The sequence below is a fragment of the Mirounga leonina genome, unplaced genomic scaffold, assembly GCF_011800145.1.
Source record: "Mirounga leonina isolate KUSES-001 unplaced genomic scaffold, KU_Mleo_1.0 Mir_418, whole genome shotgun sequence".
In the NCBI taxonomy this organism is placed as follows: Eukaryota; Metazoa; Chordata; class Mammalia; order Carnivora; family Phocidae; genus Mirounga; species Mirounga leonina.
The window spans coordinates 9319566-9338209 of NW_023270739.1; the positions used below are offsets into that span (position 1 = coordinate 9319566).

The window sequence follows — 18644 nt, forward strand, 5'->3', positions numbered from 1 at the left end:
GGACCTCGAGAGCAAGGATGTGGGCTGATGGGCAGGGACCTTGAGAGCAAAGATGTGGGCTGATGGGCAGGGACCTCGAGAGCAAAGATGTGGGCACAGAGTGCTGCCTGGGTAACTGAGACACCTGGTAACTGCCTGCATCCTGCTGCTCCATGAACAAGGACAGCAGAGGGCTGACTTTTGGGGCATCTCCAAGCAGAGTCTTCTGTTGAAATCCTTCAACAGAGACTCAGGGCTTCAAACCTGACTCCAAGCAAATGAACCAACAAAGACCAAGATGTGATCTTGAGGGCCTGGAAGTAAGGAATGGTGACCCCATATGTAATAGTATGGTGTGAGCATGGCATGGGACACACAAGGTACTTGAAACCGGATATCCATCCCTTGGTTACACTGCTTTGAGGATCCTCTCCAGGGTTTAGTACAAATAGCCTGGCTTTGCTATTAGGAAGTGCAGGCTGCCCTTGACAGTTTGGAGTCAAAGTCTGCAGAGAAATTTCCATTGAGTTCTCCTTCCAGGTTGTGTGTGGGGTGTGCCATCTGCAGCCAATCTTTTGGTTGTCTGCGATTACTGAACCGATTGTCTGCATAGATACCTGGATTGGGTAGGTGGCCCCTACCTGATTACATCAAGGGAGATTTGGGGATCTGGCTTGGCATAGAAGAAAAATACAATCCCAGACATCCTTATTTCTGGGATTGTGTACCATCTTTTACATTTGGTGGCAGATACAGTTTTGTGGAGCCTGAAGTTTAAGCAATTTGGGGGTCCCTTTAAAAGCAAGAAAATGCAAAATTAGATCTTGGAAGGGGCTTGTGCAAGGTAGGGCCCTGAAGTTTAAGCTTCATAGCTTTCAATAAATCCAGCTCCGTTTCTTTTTTTTTTTTTTTTCTCTATGTATACAATCATTCCTTCAGCCAGAGTGCTCTCCCCCATACTTCTTTACCTCTCAAACTCCTACTCAACCTTCAAGGCCCAAGTCAAATGTTTCCTCCTCTGGGAAGTCTTCTCTGGCTTACCTCGGTAAATTGAATCACCTCAGTACAGTGCTCCCAAGTGGCTCCATATGACTCCTATTCCCCCAGGTTCTAATGTTCTGCTCAAGTGTCTGTCCCCTCTTGCTAGACTGTCTACTCATGAGACCAGCACCCCTGGTCTTTGATTTTCTGGGACCAAGAAGACAGGCGAGGACTCTGTAAATGTTTCTGGGATGCATGTAACCCTTGTTTGAATCTGGAGATTACCCATTCCATTGTCAGACTCAAGGTCAAACCAGCTTCTTTAAAGCTGGAGCATGCCTGGTAGGGAGGAGAAACAGTAAAGATAAATTGTGGTCAGAGACCTTTCTCTACTACACACACACACACACACACACACACACACACACACACGCATACCCACAGACTCACAGCTTCCCAAGATGATACCAGTGGGTAGGGCTCCATTGTAAGGAGTGGAAAAAGCCCTATAGTGTGATGGCGTGAGATCCTTCTGCTCTTCCACTGCATTTCACTCCAGATCAGGGAACCAAACAATTGGCTGGAGTGACTCAGACCTGAGGGGGACCATTTTGTTATCGGTGACCCCAGAGAAACATTAGTAATAGCTTCCATTTGGAAGCTTTCTCGGCAGAACCTGAGGCTCGTGGCAAACCACAGTTATTAATCTTGATCTCTGCCTTTCTGGAGAAAAGGGGTCAGTGCTTATTTCAGCTAGTTTCTGACTAGGACCCTGGGGATCATAAAGGAAGCCAGTCAATGTCTCCTGGGAACTCAGGCAACAAGTCTGGGTTCAGACCCTGGCTTTCTGAGGAACAAAGAATATCAGAACCGGAAAAGATCTCAGGGGCCATCTTGACCAGTGTTATTTTACAGATGAGGACACTGAGTTGCAGAAAGGGGGAACAAATTGACCCACAGCTACACGTGATAGAGATGGGACCCAACTCAGGCTTCCTGAATTCCCAGGCAGAAGTTTATTTTATACCATGAAAGTCTGAATAAAGAGCGCCTAGAGACCCATTATGGAAGAGGTTAGGTCTTAACAGGTCCCCGGAAGGGGAGAAGGAGCGAGAAGCAGACGACTGCCACTCATCCTCTCCACCTTCTCGGGGCTTGTTATCTTTTAATGAAGTGATTCTCCTCCTTTGTGTAAAAGAAACAATCTGTTTACTTGGTTGCTCTTGGCTCCCAGACTGGGTTTCAGAGAAATCATGGCAAAGGAGAGAAGACTGTGGTTCTGGATTCAAAAGTTTTAAGATCTAGCTTTGTGCTTTCTGACCTTGTCATCCCAGCAAGTCACTGCCACAATGCCTGTGTGGCAGATAGAGTTGTTTTTGATTACTGGACACCTATTCCCAACCTCCTACCCCATTGCCAGCCTCCACTATGGATGCTTGGAAAATCTAAATACTTGCTTTCTCTGCTTCCCTTGCATCTACGTGTGGCTTTGTGACAAAGTCTTGGCTCAAGAGTCTTAAAGAGTGGAAGTCTGCTGGGGGGGTTTCTGGGAGAGCTTTGTTTTTCCTAATAGAAGAATCAGATGCCACTGACACTGCTTTCTCTCCTTCTTCCTAACTTGAATGCAGATGTGATGGTTGGAGCTCAGGCAGCACTTGGTGGCCATGAGAGAAAGATCAAGAGAGTTATTGACATGCTGGTCCTATCTCCAGGTTTCTTATTATATGAGAAATTTAAGTCCATATCTGCATAAGCCACTGTTGGGTTTCTATTTTTTTTTTTTTTTTTTTTACAGCTGAAAGCATTCCTATGTGTATAACTTAGATAACATTTTGGGCTTTATAGCAAATACCTGTTGTTTATCAACCCAGAATCCATTTTCCTTTCTTCTGGTACCAGCATCCCAATTTTCCCAGGGGGATCCCCTGTTTCTCTACTCTCCATCCACGTGGTTTTGGTGGAGCTGACTTTACTTCTGTCTGCACGCCAGGGTTGGTCAGAACATTGGGCCCCCACCTCAGCCTTATGGATAGATAGACTGAGGGATGGCCTGTGTCTCAGACGTGACCAGTGGCGCTCAATCCCAGGACCTTTGTGTTAATTCTTGGAAAGAGAATCTCTGTCTCGGCATGACCTTGGGAAGATCTGAACTGGAAAGTTCTGCTGATGCAGAGGGGAGCAGTGTGGAGAAATGGGCTCCAGGCCCAGAGACGTGACTGAGTTTTAGATCCAGCCACACTTGGATTTTTCAGTTACTTCTGCTGACTTGCATTCATTTCAGGAGTCCAGACTGGGTGATTCGGTGGGGCCAGGTAGCCCCGAATCAAGGTTCTGAGCACAGGGCAGGGGCTGAACATCTTGCAAAGGTGAATCCCACGTTTGGCCGAATTCTGCAGATGCTTCGTTTATGGCAGGACACCAGGAGCCAGTCCTCCGGCACCTCATCCTCGAATCTCCGATAATGTGTTGTTCAGAACTTTACGCGAGCATTTAGCTCAAGGTGTTGCTTCTGTTCCTATGTGGATCTACCCTCTTGCTAGATTGAGAGGCAGTGAATGAGCTTCTTGGCCTAGTTGCTATAAGGGGTGTTTTCCTACCTGACTGTCTTCTGCATTTATCTCCCCGAGATTACACTAAAAATCCATCCTATGGGGGCACCTGTGTGGCTCAGTCGGTTAAGTGTCTGCCTTCAGCTCAGGTCATGATCCCAGGGTCCTGGGATGGAGACTCGCATGGGGCTCCCTGATTGGCGGGGAGTCTGCTTCTCCTCCCTCTGCCCCTCCCCCTTCTCGTGTTCTCTCATGCTCTGTTCTCTCTCTCTCTCTCAAATAAATAAATAAAATCTTAAAAAAAAAAAATCCATCCTACACTTAAGGGTCTTGGCCAGGTACTTTCTCTTCCTGGATTCTGGTCCTACCTGCTCTGTGTGCTGTTTTCTGTGAATGGACTTGATGTTCCTTTCTTTTAGTCCCAGATCCCTCCATCCACTTTTCCTCATTGTCCCCTGTGTCTGTCTTCCCTGCATCAGAGAATGAGTTCCAGCCCTCTCTTCTCCCTCCTGGGATTTTCAGCATTGACTCATTGGGTAACCCCCTTTCCCAAAGGGGGTCCCTCCAGCACCAGAGGAGGCAGAAAAACATTTTCTTTGATAACAGAATGGAAATCACTAAAGCACAGGGAAAGTGAGAAAAAGCATTTATTGTTCTCTTTTTTATTAACATTTTTTTAAAAGATTTTATTTATTTATTTGAGAGAGAGAGAATGAGAGACAGAGAGCATGAGAGGGAGGAGGGTCAGAGGGAGAAGCAGACTCCCTGCCGAGCAGGGAGCCCGATGCGGGACTCGATCCCGGGACTCCAGGATCATGACCTGAGCCGAAGGCAGTCGCTTAACCAACTGAGCCACCCAGGTGCCCTTTTTTATTAACATTTTGATTTATAAAATTATATACTTATGACAAACAGTTCAAACATTCAAACATTGCAGGGCAGCGGGGAAAACAAACATTTCTCTCTCCATCACGTGATACCACCAGCCCACTTTCTGGAAGTAATTGCTGTCACTTTTTGTGTATCTGTCTAGGAACCGTCTCTGCATATATAGATGTGTGTGTGTGTGTATGCGTGTGCGTCTTCATGCATGTATAGCAAATATCGAGTGCCTACTATGTACCAAGTCCTCTTTTGATTACTGAGAACATAACAATGTACCAATCAGTTAAGATCCCTGACCTGATGGAGTTTTCATTCTAGTGTCAGGAGACAGACAATAAACAAATGTATAATATATCAGGTGTTGATAAGTGCTGTAAAACTAATAAGATGGGGCAAGGGGCTACATGGTGACAGGCTGTGTATGTGTGTGCTATTTTTGATAGGATGGTCAGGTGGGGGTGGATCTATGGGTGCTTTGTGAGTGGAGACTGGGAGGCCGTAAGGGAGGGAGCCAGGCAAATAGCTGGAGAAGGATGGTTCAGGCAGAGTGACAGTAGGTGCAAAAGCCTGGGGGCAGGTTGTACTTGGCTCCTTGGAGCAGTGGCTGGTAGGAAGCCAGGGTGGCTAGTACAGAGAGTACTGGGGACAGAGCCAGCAGGCAGGACCTTTCATGTAGGCCACAGGAAGGACTTGGACTTTTTTCCAAGTGAGACAGAAAAGAACGTGAGCGTTTTGAGAGTCGTGATCCGACTCACGTTCTCCCAGGATCACTGGGTGCCGAGTGAAGAAGAGAGCCCAGGTGTGGGTCGGGAAACACAGGGAGGCAGTGGGGAGATGCCTGTGGCCGGCATCAAGGAGGGGACGCTGGATTCGCTGCTCCATTAGAAAAGAGAGTGGTCAAGAGCGCTCTCGGGACCCTAGCCTGAGTGACCAGCGGAAACCTGTCACCATTGCTGAGAGGAGGAAGGCTAAAAAAAAGGCAGGTTTGGGGTGGGTAGAAATAGAGTTTGGTTTTATTTATTTATTTATTTTAAAGATTTTATTTATTTATTTGACGGAGAGAGACACAGCGAGAGAGGGAACACAAGCAGGGGGAGTGGGGGAGGGAGAAGCAGGCTTCCCACCGAGCAGGGAGCCTGATGCGGGGCTGGATCCCAGGACCCTGGGATCATGACCTGAGCCGAAGGCAGACACTTAACGACTGAACCACCCAGGTGCCCCTAGAGTTTGGTTTTAGACACATTAAGCTCGAGGTACCTATTACACGTTCAGAAGGAGGTGTGGAGAGAATGCAGGGAAGAAACCTGATGAGGTCGCCATTCGGGGGTTATGGTAGATTGTAGACATGGTCACACACTTTGCAGCTCTTCCTGTCAAGAGGAGTCCGTTTTCCATCCCTTTGAATTGGGGCTGGTCTTGTGCATTGCCCTGACTGATAAAATGCAGCAGAAGTGACCTGTGAAGTCTGAGCCCAAACCTCTCAAGAGCCTTGGATCCTGTGACCGCTATCCTCAGAAGCCCAGTGACAGACACATAGCCAGGTCTCCCTGTCACCCAGCTGACAGCGTGCCGGACCCCCAGACCTGTCTGTGAGTGAGGCCGGCCCAGAACACCTGGCGGCTGTCCACTGGCCAGCTGACCCCGGCCACGTGTGCAAGCCCGGGCTGACATGAGCCCAGTCAGCCCAGACCCGACGAAGAACTGGTCAAGCCAGAGTCACAAAGAAATTGTTTCAAGCAACCGAGTTTTGGAGTGATTTGTTAGGGAGTGAAAGCCAAAGTATGCAGAAATTCTCAGCACAGAGGTAATGTTTTTACGTATCAGGACATCGTTATCCTTTTCTTACTCAAATGAGATCATAATGCCCTTCTGCAGCTTGCTTTTTCCACTTAATGACATGTCTAATGACAATTTCCCACGAGGTGCATTTCAATCTCTCTCATTATTTTTAATAGCTGGATGAATATACTGTAATCGGCTCAGCCAATATTCTGCGTAGGTGGTCTCCGGTTTTTGCGATCACAGAGCCTTGGTGAACATTCTTATATACGATATTTATACCCATGTGTATTTATCAGATAAGTTCTTGCAAATAACGATTATGGGTCAAAGAGCTTTGCATTTAGAATATTAATATTTGTCAAGTTATCTTCCAAAATGATTTCCTAATTCCTACTTCCTTACATGTGAGAGCGAGTGTATATATCAACCCCTTACCAACACTAAGTATTTGCCAATCTGAAGGAAAAAAATGTATTCCCTTACTGTTTTATTTGCATTTTAAAATTATGGATGAGGTTGAGCGTATTTTTATATGTTTAGTATCTATTTGTATGTTTTTTTCCCCTATGAATCTCTTATTTCTGCTCTTTGCTCATTTTCCTTGGTTTGTTTAGCCTTCTTAAGAATTGAACTATAAAAGGTCAATGGATATTAAGGAAATGTTACCATCTTTCAAAACAGCTTCTAGATATAGACGTTTAAACTTGAGTTCTAGAGGAGTTTGCAAAGAAATACAAAATAATTTCCTGCATTCATAAAGTGTTTTACAAGTACGAGACGCTTTAAAAACATCATCTCCTCTAATCCTGCAGCTGTCTTCCGAGGCGAGTTTGTTATCCCATTGATTTACTGGTTGAGGAAGGTGAGATGCTGAGATTCAGTACCTTTAGGTGAGGAGAAATTGCGAAATACTCGGAAATAGGCATGAAAATGTTACAAGGGGTCCTGTCTAGCACAGTCTCCAGGGTATCAGCACCTTCCCCTGTCTTTGAGCTCCCTTTCAACTCTTTCAATGGCAGGAAACTGATATTAATGCAAATGCTTCTTGTCCATAGAAATGCAAATGAATTGTGTCTGGCAGAGATGCAATGGATTCTGTCCCTGATGGCGATGGGTGCTCTGTGTCTGGGTTTGTCATTCATTTCAGCCTTCCCGACTGCCTGTATGTGTGTCTCAGTTCTTTCAGCTCTTCTTGGAGTCGCTATGATGTCTTACTGGCTTCCCCATCAGCGAGTTAAATAAAGCTTTGGCACTTGTTCATTTTTATATTTGTATGTATGATTTTACCTTAAAAAAGTGATCTTTTCACTTTTCTCAAGTTTCTAGTCCACACAGCCTGTCAGGATCTGACTCAGGGCTGTCTGACGGGGATTCTTTATTAGGATGATTTTTAGCTGATGAAAGCAATGGGCCCTTTCCCTGGGAAAAATAAACAGACACACACCATTTTGCATGCTCTTTTGAGAGTTCCTTGGCCTCTGGGACACTGGTTTAAGGACTCCTAAGATAGGGGCGCCTGGGTGGCTCAGTCAGTTAAGCGTCTGACTCTTGATTTTGGCTCAAGTCCTGATCTCACGAGCCCCTTGTTGAGCCCCGTGTTGGGCGTGGAGTCTGCTTAAGAGTCTCTCTCTCCCTCCCCCTTGCCCCCTTACCCCAACCCCATGCTCTCTTTCTCTCTCTCAAAAAACAAAACAAAACAAAACAAAACAAAACAAAACACCACAAAAAAACCCCCCCCCCCCCCCCAAACTCCTAGGATAGAGTCTGGGATCAGAATAGCTGCTCAAGATCAGAAGTAGAAAGAGGAAGAAGGGAGAGTTTGGAAAATGGCTTTTTTTTTTTTTTTCCTCCACACTTGTCATGTGCCAGACTGTACTAACTCATTTAATTGTCACAGAAACCCTGAAAGACCAGAAACAGTTCTACAGAGGGGACATGTCTCTTGCCCAGGTCACACAGCTGGTGTGGGTTCTAAAGTGATTCCTTTGCACCACAGATATAAGGTAAGGGTATAACACAGTTCTTATGGGGAGAACATAAATCCCTAGGGAGGAAGAGCTGTTCCTCCCAAATCAACTTTAAATCGGTACTGAACCTGAGATGCTCTGGTCACCTGAACCTCTATGGTTGGCGAAACTCTGTTTCTGGAGGATGCTAGGGGGAGGGGGATATGTGACTGGGAAAGGGGTGGGGATCGTGATGGTTAATTTTATGTCAACTTGACTGGGGCCACGGGGTGGCCAGGTATTTGGCTAAGTGTTATTATGGGTGCACCTGAGAGGTTGCATTGGATGCAATTAACATTTGAATGGTAGACTGAGAAAAGCAGATTGCTCTACCTAGTGTGGCTGAACGTGAGGCCTGAATGGAACAAAAAGGTGGAGGAAGGGAGAACCGGCTCTCTGCCTGCTTCTGAGCTGGGACTTTGGTCTCCTCCTGCCTTTGGACTCCCACTAAAGCTTGTGCCGTCTGCTCTCTTCTGGGTCTTTGGCTTGGGGACTGCAGATCATGGGGCTTCTCAGTCTCCATAATCGTGAGGGCCAACTCCTCATACTAAGGAAAAAAATATACATACAGTTTTGTTTCTTTGGAGAGCCCAGACTTCCATGAGGAGCCCAGAGCAGAGCGGACCTGTGCCTTTTCATTCCACCTGGAAGGTGGGGCATCTGTGATCTTGTCCGTGACCCTCCTGTCACCAGGGCCTAAGAAATGGCTGCAAGAGGTCTAGGTGGAGTCTCCCCTGCCTGGCCTAGAGTTTCCATGACCCTGAGGGGTGGGGGGGGCTATTGACTTTTCCTCCAGCTCCCAAGAGATGGCCTGGAAACTAGAGAGAAGGAACGGGGGCATTCATAAGTTGAGGGGGTGCTGCAACAGAGGATGTGGGGTGAACCCCAGCAGGGGGATGGAACAGGTGGTGCAGCACCAGGGCGGAGGGGTCATGGTCAGGCTGACTGAGGTGCACCCAGTGGATGCCCTCGGGGGACTGAGAGAGACAGCTGGGAAACAGATGTCCCCTCCCTGCAGCCACTGCGGTGGTGTTTGTAGGAGCAAGGTCCCAGCCCCACCCTCTGTTAATCGGCTCTTTTGCTCTCCCAGCCCTTAGCCTTCTTTCATCTCGAGCTTGCTGGAGACTAGGTGTCTGTCGGTGATAACATGCATGGGCTCTGAGCGATATGGCACTTCTAAGTTTATAAAGCACATCCCGTTTGTGGGCTGTAGTCGGATTCGGGCATATTGCACGCCTGAGGGAAGAGCTGTGTAGGGCTGCCTCCAGTTTATAGGTGAGAAAGCGAGGCCCAGAGGGTTTGGGTGGCAAGCTTCTACAGCAAATCAGACGGAGGACAGGACTAAGACCCAAGCTTCCTGACTCCCCGTCCAACTCCTGGCTGCATCAGGGACTGGGCCGGATTGCAGAGGTTCTGGAAGTTGCGGACAGATTACCCAAACTTCTGATTTGTGCACAGAGGTCAGTCCAGCCTGCCTAGTTAGGAGGAGCAGGTCCTGTCCTCCGCAGCAGGGTACCTCTCGGCAGTGCTCAGGCCGAAGGGAAGGTCGAGGGTGACCTCCCTGGGAGTAGGGGTGGCGTATTCCAGGGCCCGGACCCAAAGTAGCCCCTTTCCTAGTGGGATCTGGGGACAACGCCATCGCTCCACAACGGGCGCGGACCTCACACTTGGTGAAGCACTTCCTCTCCCCTTCAGAGCCTCCTGGTTGCTCTTCGAAGCAGGCAGGTGGGGCTTACCACCTCCGTTTTACAGATGTGGAATCTGAGGCTCAGACCAGGCCTGTGATTTGCCCAAGGTCTCACTGCAAGGAAACGGCAGAGTCCTTAGGCTCTTCACAACGGAGGGAGGCTGGCCTTCCAGCTGGTCCCTTGCACTAGTCCTGGGAAATAAACTCTGAAAACAGCTTCCTGTCATATTCTTTATTCAGACCGGAAATGCAGCATCCCTCCCCAGTCCAGCAGGATAACCAAAGTCACTACATTCTGTCTTAAATTAAAAATAACTTTCCCTATATTTCTCTCCCAGTTTGTACATTCATATCAAAGCCATACAGAATTTGTTAAGCATGGACCAATGGCAAGGTCACTGGGCCAACAGCAAGGTCATTGAGCACACGTTCGGCTTGCAGGGGAAGCTCAGCACGACCCCTTGGGCCAAAGTGGACTGAGCTCCTGGGGGCAGAGCCATGGTTTTTGTGTCCAGATCCAGTTCCATTTATAGAGTACTCAGTAGATGCTCAATAAATGTGTCATGCATGAATGTACAGGCAACCCCTCGTTGGCCTCCTCTCTGCCTCTGTTCTCATCATGGTTCACCTCACCAAAGGAAGAGCCAGAAGGGCCCTCGGAAGTCACCTTGTCCAACTGTCTGTGTTAGAGATGAGGTCCAGAGGGGGTGAGTAACCATCTGGAGGTCACACAGCGAGTTAGAGGAAGCAGGAGTGCCAGATGATGCCGTCTTTGGTCCAGAGCTCATCTGGGGATCTCACACAGCCTCTGTCTTCTGAGCCAGGAGGGCAACCTTGGGAGGAGCGAAGAGAGCTCCTGTATTCCTCACTTTGCTGCTGAGTCCAATGCAAACTTCCTTCCGGGCGTGCTCAGGGTCATCTTTGGATGGTGAGATGGATTCCTCCAGAAGCCTGGGCACCCTCCTGCCACTTGTCTTCACCTGGAGAGGGAAGCGGTGCCATTGCCGAGAGGTGATTCGATCCCTATGTTGAGGTGGCACAGGGGCTGCCCCATTTGGGGTGTGCAGGTGGGAGGAAGCACAGAGCAGGGATGCAGGTTGGCTGGATGAGAGGGCCTACGAGAGGTTGTGTCTCCCACAGGTGGCATGGCAGGAGTGTGACCCGGCCAGGGCACCAGGCAGAGGCCGGCTGGCTGGGAGCTGGTGGATAGCACCCGGTGGGGAGAGCCAGCCGGGGCGGAGCAAAGGGTTGCAGCCTGGAGCCCTGTCACAGGGGGAAAATCAAGAGAGAGAAGTGAGTCCTAGGCTTCACCCGGGGCTGTCCCAACCTTTCCCCCAGGACTTGGATGGCTCAGGGTGGGTAGGGGACCACATTGGGGAGAAACGTGTACCCTGGGGTAAACCTGGTCCCAATCCTGGCATTTATAGGACTTGCTTGATATGAAAAAGCCACTTTGCTTCTCAGTGCCCAGTTTCTGCATTAGCAAAACGTGGATAAATAAAGACATCCTACCTCAAGTGTCACTGCGGGCCTGCGGGAACCTCTGACCGCAGGACTGTCTGCACTGTGTGCAGCTGATGCACCATCCGATATGCACGGACCCCACGGATGGCCCATGCTCACGCCAAACCTTTTCATGTCTCAGCGATTTCACCCTCATCGAACTACTACTCTCCTCGGAGGGGCCAAGTGACTCTTCCGGGCCACACTGCTGCTAAGTGCAGAGCTGAGATTCCAACCTGGGGAGTCTGACTCCAGAGCCTACCTGCTCAACCTCCGGGCACCTGCCCTTACTCCCTGCCTGCCTGGTCCTTAGACTGTGAAGTTCTGCCCAATAATACAAGCCCGTCTCTGGAGGAAGGAGAGGCAGAGTGATTGTCACTCAGGGAATGAGGATGTGGGGAGGGGCAGCGGCTTGTCCCAGGTCCCACAGACATCCAGCGTACTCTTGGCCATGCTTTCTGGAAGAGTCTCCCTTGTACTCTTTACTGTATGCAGAGCCCCCAGGATTCCTTGCTTCTGGTTCTGGGTGGGATGTTTGCTGAGAGACCCCCCCCCCAACTCTCCCTTGGTGCCTCAGCCACTCACGGCCACGTCCGGGTTCGTGGCCAGGGCCAAGCGGGCCTCACTCAGCTGCTGCGGAGCCCCTGGGCTGCCGGTCTTCTGCTTCCGCCACTTGGCGCGCTGGTTCTGGAACCAGATCTGGGGTGGGCGAGAGAGAGAGGATGGAGATCAGCTGCAGGGCTTCTCTCTATCCAGTACGTTCCCCCAAAAGCGTGATCCTGATGCTTTCCCAGGGACTGGCACTTTACAATTTAGAAAGCTCCATGGCATCAGGATTTCCTTGGCTCTGGAGCTCTGCCCTCTGAGAGGGGACCAGGGATCAGAACCTTCGGTGCCTGGGGTGCCAGGGGCTCACGCCCAAGTGCAGCAGCTGGATGCCGTATAAGTAGGAGCAGTGGGGTCCATAGGGAACAGAGCCTGAAGGCACAGCGTCTCAGCTTCAGCCAGCAAGCATCCTATAGATATGCAAGCCTGGCATTACAGGCCCATCCAATATCTAAGGCGGAAATCTCGATTTTTATGTGAACGCTTTGATATTGAAAACGCTGTGCAGATCAAATAAAACTCATCTGTGGGCTGTTTCCTGCTGGCAGGCCACCGGCTCGCAACCCCCTGTGGGCCCCTGGGCGTCTATAGGTTGAATATTGGCAGCTCCCTGTCTTCACGAGTGCCCTGGCTGTCCCTGACACGTGGGTGTTTGTTCTTGGCCATTCTGCCAAGGCAGCTTTACAGCGGACGCAGGTGCTGTCCACGTAGCTCCTGACTGATTCTAAATGGGAAGGGAAAGGGAGAAGGCTAAAACAGCGGTGGTCCTTAGCCAGAAGAAAAGTAGGTTGGGATAAAATTAAGAGTAAAATGTTGACCTGGGCCTTGGCTCAGATTTTTGAATTTGGAATGAGTCCATCATATTTGATGGAAAAAGAAAAAGAGTGACGTAGAGAAGTGTTTTAGAGCCAGCCAACAGTGCCACGATTGGATTTGGATTTGCTAGGGTGGTACTTGCAAAACTGGGGGTGTGCAAAGAGGCGGGACATGCCCTTGGTGATTGACAAGGGCTACTGTATCTCTAACCACAGAAGAAGCCACAGACACCCCAAGGGGAAGAAATGACAGATTCTGGATTAGGTAGATCTCCGACCCTGGATGGCCCTTTCCCCATCTCTGTGTTGTCTTCAAAGTGACACCCATGGAGTCTGGATCAGGGCTTGGCAAACTAAGGCCTGCAGGATAAATCTGGCCTTCCTCCCAGTTTTTGTATGGCCCATGAGCTAAGCATGGCTTTTGCATTTTTAAACGGTTGGGAAGAAAGATAGAAGGGAGAAGACTATTTGTGGCACATGTAAATTATACCAAATTCAAATTGTAGAGCTCATCAATAACATTTTAGACAGTGACTGTATGGCCTCACAAAGCCCAGCATAATTATCATCTGGCCTTTTACAGAAAAGGGCCACTGGTCTTTGATGACCACTGGTCTAGATTGTCAAGATCTATTTTGTGAATGGGGCTGCATGGTGGGCCATTTTCTGGAACTACAGCCAGGTGGAGAGGGAAGGCAGGAAGCAGATATCAATGGCCATCACTGATGCCGCCTTGCTCCATTTCCACCTCCTAAAGAGAGAAACCATCTTGTAGCCATGGTGACCTCATTTCCTGGAAATAATAATGGGCAAATGTGACTGTATTCAAGGGATAAAGGCAATGGGAAATTTCAGATGGGGCAGCCCTGGAGGGTTCATGATCCACAGGGTCTCATCCCTGTCCCCCAAAGCCTTGAGGTCGGAGGCTGAGGGTGGGGACAGCTGTACCTGCACCCGAGCTTCTGGGAGGTTGATCCTGGCTGCCAGCTTGTTGCGGATGTGGACGTCTGGGTAGTGGGTGAAGTGGAAGATCTTCTCTAGCTCATGCAGCTGCTCGCTAGTGAAGGTGGTTCGGACCCTCCGCTTGCTCTTCCTTTCCTCTGGATGGAAGAGGGTTCAAGTTGGGTTAGTGATCTTGCTATTGGCACCCTGGTGAGGCTTTTGTGTTACTTGGTTTCACTCTTTCAACCCCTGCTGCCCACTACAGAGTCTTGCTACTGGCTCCTCAGTTTGGAGTTTTGCAATATTTTGCAATAGAAACCCTGCCCCTGGGTTGGCCCCTCTGATCCATCCTGAACATTGGGGGTCAAGGTAACTTTCTAGAAACCCTTGTGACTGTCCTTTTTGCTGCTCAGATGCCTTCAATGACTCGCCCTTGTCTACAACAGGGCATGGCAAACTATAGCCTGAGGGTCAAATCTGGCCCACTGTTTGTTTTTGTAAATAAAGTTTTATTGGAACACAGCCCTCCCTTTGGTTTATGTATTGTCTATGGCTGCTTTTGCAAGCAGCTTTGAGTAGTTGCAACAGATACCATATGGCCTGCAAAGCCTAAAATAATTACCATCTGGCCCTTTACAGGAAAATCTTGCCAGCCTTAGTCTACAAAGTAAAGACTGAACTCCACAGTAGTCAGTGCCTTACAACCTGTTTCCAATCTAACTGTCCAACCTCGTGTCCACTCAGGGCTGGCTACATCAGCTCTGGGGCCTAATGTAAAATGAAAATGTGGTGCTCTTGTCCAAAAAAGCAGGAAAAAAGCTATTTATTTTCTTCTGCATTCTCTCTCTTGACCTGTCAGTGTGGTTTTTCTGTTGTTGTTGTTTGCTTAGGTTTTTAAATTTGCTGTGTAAGTTCATGCTCTCTTGAATACACAGGGATACTAATAGGGTAAGTGTGGACCCTTACAGGGACCCAGGGCCCACCTGTTGACTTGGCACCAGGGTCACATATACCTTGACCTTCCTCCCGTCCATATCCTGACACCCCTCCCCTCCCTAGAATCACATGGGATGGAGGAGGCAGTGGTTACTGGGTAGGGATGGGGAAACAAGTGGCCTAGAGCCCATCCCAGGGAAGCAAGGAGGTAGTAAGAGGGGCATTGAGCACTGAGTCAAGGCTTCAGGGCTTTAGTGCTTGCTTCCTGGTCCCACTAAACTTCACTTACAAAGCACAGATTCACACGTGAAATTATTAAGGATTTTAAGATGACCATAAGCATTAAGCCCAAGTGCCAGCCTTCCGTCTGTATGCAATACTGTGGGCAACTACACTGGTCCCACTTGTGCCTGTGAAGCCAGGTCTGCGCATGTGTGTGTGTGATGGGGAATCAGCTATTCTACTGGGACATGTGAACTTTGAGACGCCTATTGGGTGTTCGAAACAACTCTCGAATAGGTGGCTGAATATATGTTTGGAGCTTAAAGTGGGTCTCAGGACTGTGGTTCAAATTTGGGAAGGGTATGGCTTGGGTAGTCTGGGCATAGCTGAGATCACTCAGGCATGAAATGCATGTGGAGAAGAGTGGGAGGTCTAGGGGTAAGCCTGGGCCCCTCCACTGAGTAGAGGATCAGCAATCCATGAGGGAACCAAGAGAAACCAGCGAGGGACACCATGCTGGGCAGGTCCCCAAGATAGGAAGAAAAGGAGGACACCCGGTGAAGAAACTGTCTCAAGAAAGAGGTTCAGCTGTGTCCATGCTGGGGATAGGTTAGTTCTAACAGGGACAGAGAATGGTCATAGCGGTTCCATGGAACAGGCAATGAGGGCTCGGTGGGCAGTGGAAGGGCGCCAAAGGAGAGGCAGCGGCTGCAGACAAGTCCACAAAGGTGTGCTGGGCATGTGGAGGAAGAATGGCAGTTGCTAACTGGAGAGAGAGTGTATGGTTCTGGGATTAAAACAGAAAGGACATGATAACATCATGAAAAGCCCCCAGTAAATGTTCTCCAGCAAATCTCTATGTCACTCTGTTCTCTGGGGAACCTGACCTGAGCCAGAGGAAGCTCAGACACTAGCAGTACCCAAGCAAACACTTGGGGAAGAGAACTTTAGAAAGGAGTGAGAATAGAATTAAAAACAAGAGAGGGTGAAGAGGAAGAAAAGTCAGAAAATACCAGTGTGTTTATTGAACACCTATTATATGCCGGGAGTGGTGCTGTACCTTGACTTTGGCCTGCATGCATGCACGTATGTATATTTAGCTTGTCTTGTTCTGAGATGAATTTGAGGCATGTGGTCCTGAATTTGGCATTTAGGAGGACATTGAGGACCACAGAAAGACTACTTGGGTAGAATTATGATGGCAGAAGCCATAGGAAAGAGGACCTATGTTTGCATTACCCCAAACACACCCAATGTGGCATCTGATACTTCATAAAGATTCTGACAAATATACGTTAAATTAAAGTGGATGGAGGCATGAATGGTTGGGGAGAAGTGGCAACAATAAGTAGGAGGAGAATTCAAGTCTTGAGAAGGTGCTAGAAGGGGAGGGGGAAGCTGGGGAGATGTTTCAGAGAGTAGCCTGGACCGCGTCTGAAGACCAAGGGGGAGAGAGGGCTCTGGATGGGGCAGCTATAGGACAGACTGGTCACAGACAGTCACTACACAGGTGAGGGTATCGTGTGAGTTTCAGGGCAGGTGAGCCAGAAGTCAGGTCTCCAGCAGAGAGTAAGAGAGGTGGAGGGGTTAGGGCAGGAAGGATGAAGAAGGCTTTGGGACAGCTGCTCTGGAGAAGGGCCAGGGAAGCAAGAAGAGTAAAGAAGATCTTCCACTTGTAGCCTCCCCTGTACCTCCTGATAGGGACAAGGGTCACAGACGGTGGAGGAAGGATGGAATCAGATGGTGGCGGGTTTGTTTTCCTGACCATGCACTTCTGAGGACAGGGCTGCAATTCTAGTTTTACTTGGACAAAGTCCATGTGATGTAATTTTAGGAATTGTAGGAAAGGTACAAACCCCCTCCCCAAATCCCTTTCCCTTTTGAGGACCAATGTCAGATGTTACGGGTCAGATGGGATGACAAGAAAAGACGGTGGGGATCTGAAATCCTGCTGAGGTCTCCTTTCTCCCACCTAGCTCACTTTCTTATTCCTTCCAAATAAGAGGTAAAACCACTGCAGGCTATGAATTGGAGTTGACACTGGGTGAAGAGTAGATTTCAGTTGTGATGGTTTAACAACCAAAGAGTGTGTGTGTGTGCATGCGTGCGTGCGTGGCATGTGTATACGTACACGTGTGTGCATGTGTGTGTTGTGTATGTGTTGTGTGTGTGTTGTGTGTGCATGCATGTGTGTCTTGTGGGTGCATGTGTGTGGCATGTGTGCATGTGTGCGGTGTGTGTGTGCGTTGTGTGCACGCTTGTTATCCATCCTGTTATCATTCGCTAGAAGGAAACCCACTGAACTGGACATCAGGAGACCTGAGCTTTTCCTGAACTTTACAACTTGGGCCACATTTCATTTACCTTCTGGGCCTCAGTCTCCCCATCTGTGGAATGGGGGAGGAGAGCAAGCCAAATACACCCTGACATCCTGTAATTCTCTTTCTCTTCAGGTGGAGGCTGAATGGCTTAAAACACCTTGCCTTGGGCCTGCCTGGGGAACCAGTTTGCTTGGTGGCGGGTGAGGGCCAGAGAGGAGAGATTTCTGCTGAAGCTACTCCTCATCTCTGGGATTAACCAGGCCCAGTTGTCTCAGTGACAGAAATGGCATTTCATAGTCTGCCTTTGGTCTCACCCCTCCCTACTACCCCTCAAGCTTGTTGTTAATCTTTCTTTTCCCTCAAAAGACTTTGACTCATTTCACTGACTTTTGGGAGATTCTTGGGGGTCACAGACTGTGAGGTCTCAAACATTCTCATCCGCTAGAACAAGCTCTTGGACTGTGAACCACCTGATCGGACCTGATCTCTCTCTCTTCCTATCCCTTTTCCCTCCCCTAGTCTACCTTCTTTTTAAAAATTTTAAGAAGAGGTATTTATTCTGTGTTTAGGGCTAGCAGTGTGTTTAGGGGTAGAACTGAAGTCAATCAGAATTGATGCAGAGAGAGATGGCAATGTCAACCCATTGCCGAGTCTTACTGAATATGTCCTCTGTGCCCAGCATCTCATAGGCACCGGGGGCCTGTCTGCAGGAGTACAAAAATGAACGAGCCGTGCTGACAGTATTGCATTCATTCCATTCACTCCCAAAGGCCAGCATTTTAGGTGATAGTAATACTGTGCAGTTCTATAGGACATTGCAAAAAAAATTCACAGGATGGAAGATTTCAGGTTGGCTGGGCAAATTGCGGCATCCAAGACAGTATGGAGTTAGGATTCTTCTGGGAGTACAGAGCTATGGAATGGGGGATCCTGGACAGAGAATGTAGGGTGCAGACCAGAACTTGGGAAAGCAAGCATCACAGAGAACAGAGGATTAGGAACAGACTGTAAGTGATGACAAAAAGAAGCCACCTCCTCCATTCTCTCCAGAAGGAAACTTAGGCAAACAAGGTTCATGACTAAGAATAGACTCCTTAATAGAATAATTTTTTCAATGCTTCCATTTGTGTAACTAAAGGAGCAACTGTTAAGATATATGTGGCTTTTCCTATTTCTGGCAGGACTAGAGGGCATAATTTGGAGGTGGGGTGAAGAAGGAAAGGATCTACTTCTTTTCTGCATAATCTCTGACTTTGTGAAGAGTGGGCTGCCTGCAAATTACTGGTCAGTTAGAAAAATATGTTTTCATATTAGTTCTGAATTACACATTCTCAGGATAGATGTTCATCTTTGAGAGATGATGATGATGGTGATGATGATGATATGATGGTGGTGATGGTGATGATGATGATGGTGGTGATGGTGATGAT

General features: G+C 48.6%; 1 protein-coding gene across 1 annotated transcript in view; it reads right to left on the bottom strand.

Moving 5' to 3' along the window:
- Window positions 1-10724: 10724 nt before the first annotated feature.
- Window positions 10725-18644, bottom strand: part of ISX (intestine specific homeobox) — a 19305-nt gene continuing 11385 nt past the window's right edge. Inside the window, 3 exon segments of the mRNA XM_034987242.1 lie at window positions 10725-11132; window positions 11958-12071; window positions 13742-13893. Of these exon segments, the coding sequence (XP_034843133.1) occupies window positions 10893-11132; window positions 11958-12071; window positions 13742-13893 (506 nt within the window). The 3' untranslated portion in view covers window positions 10725-10892.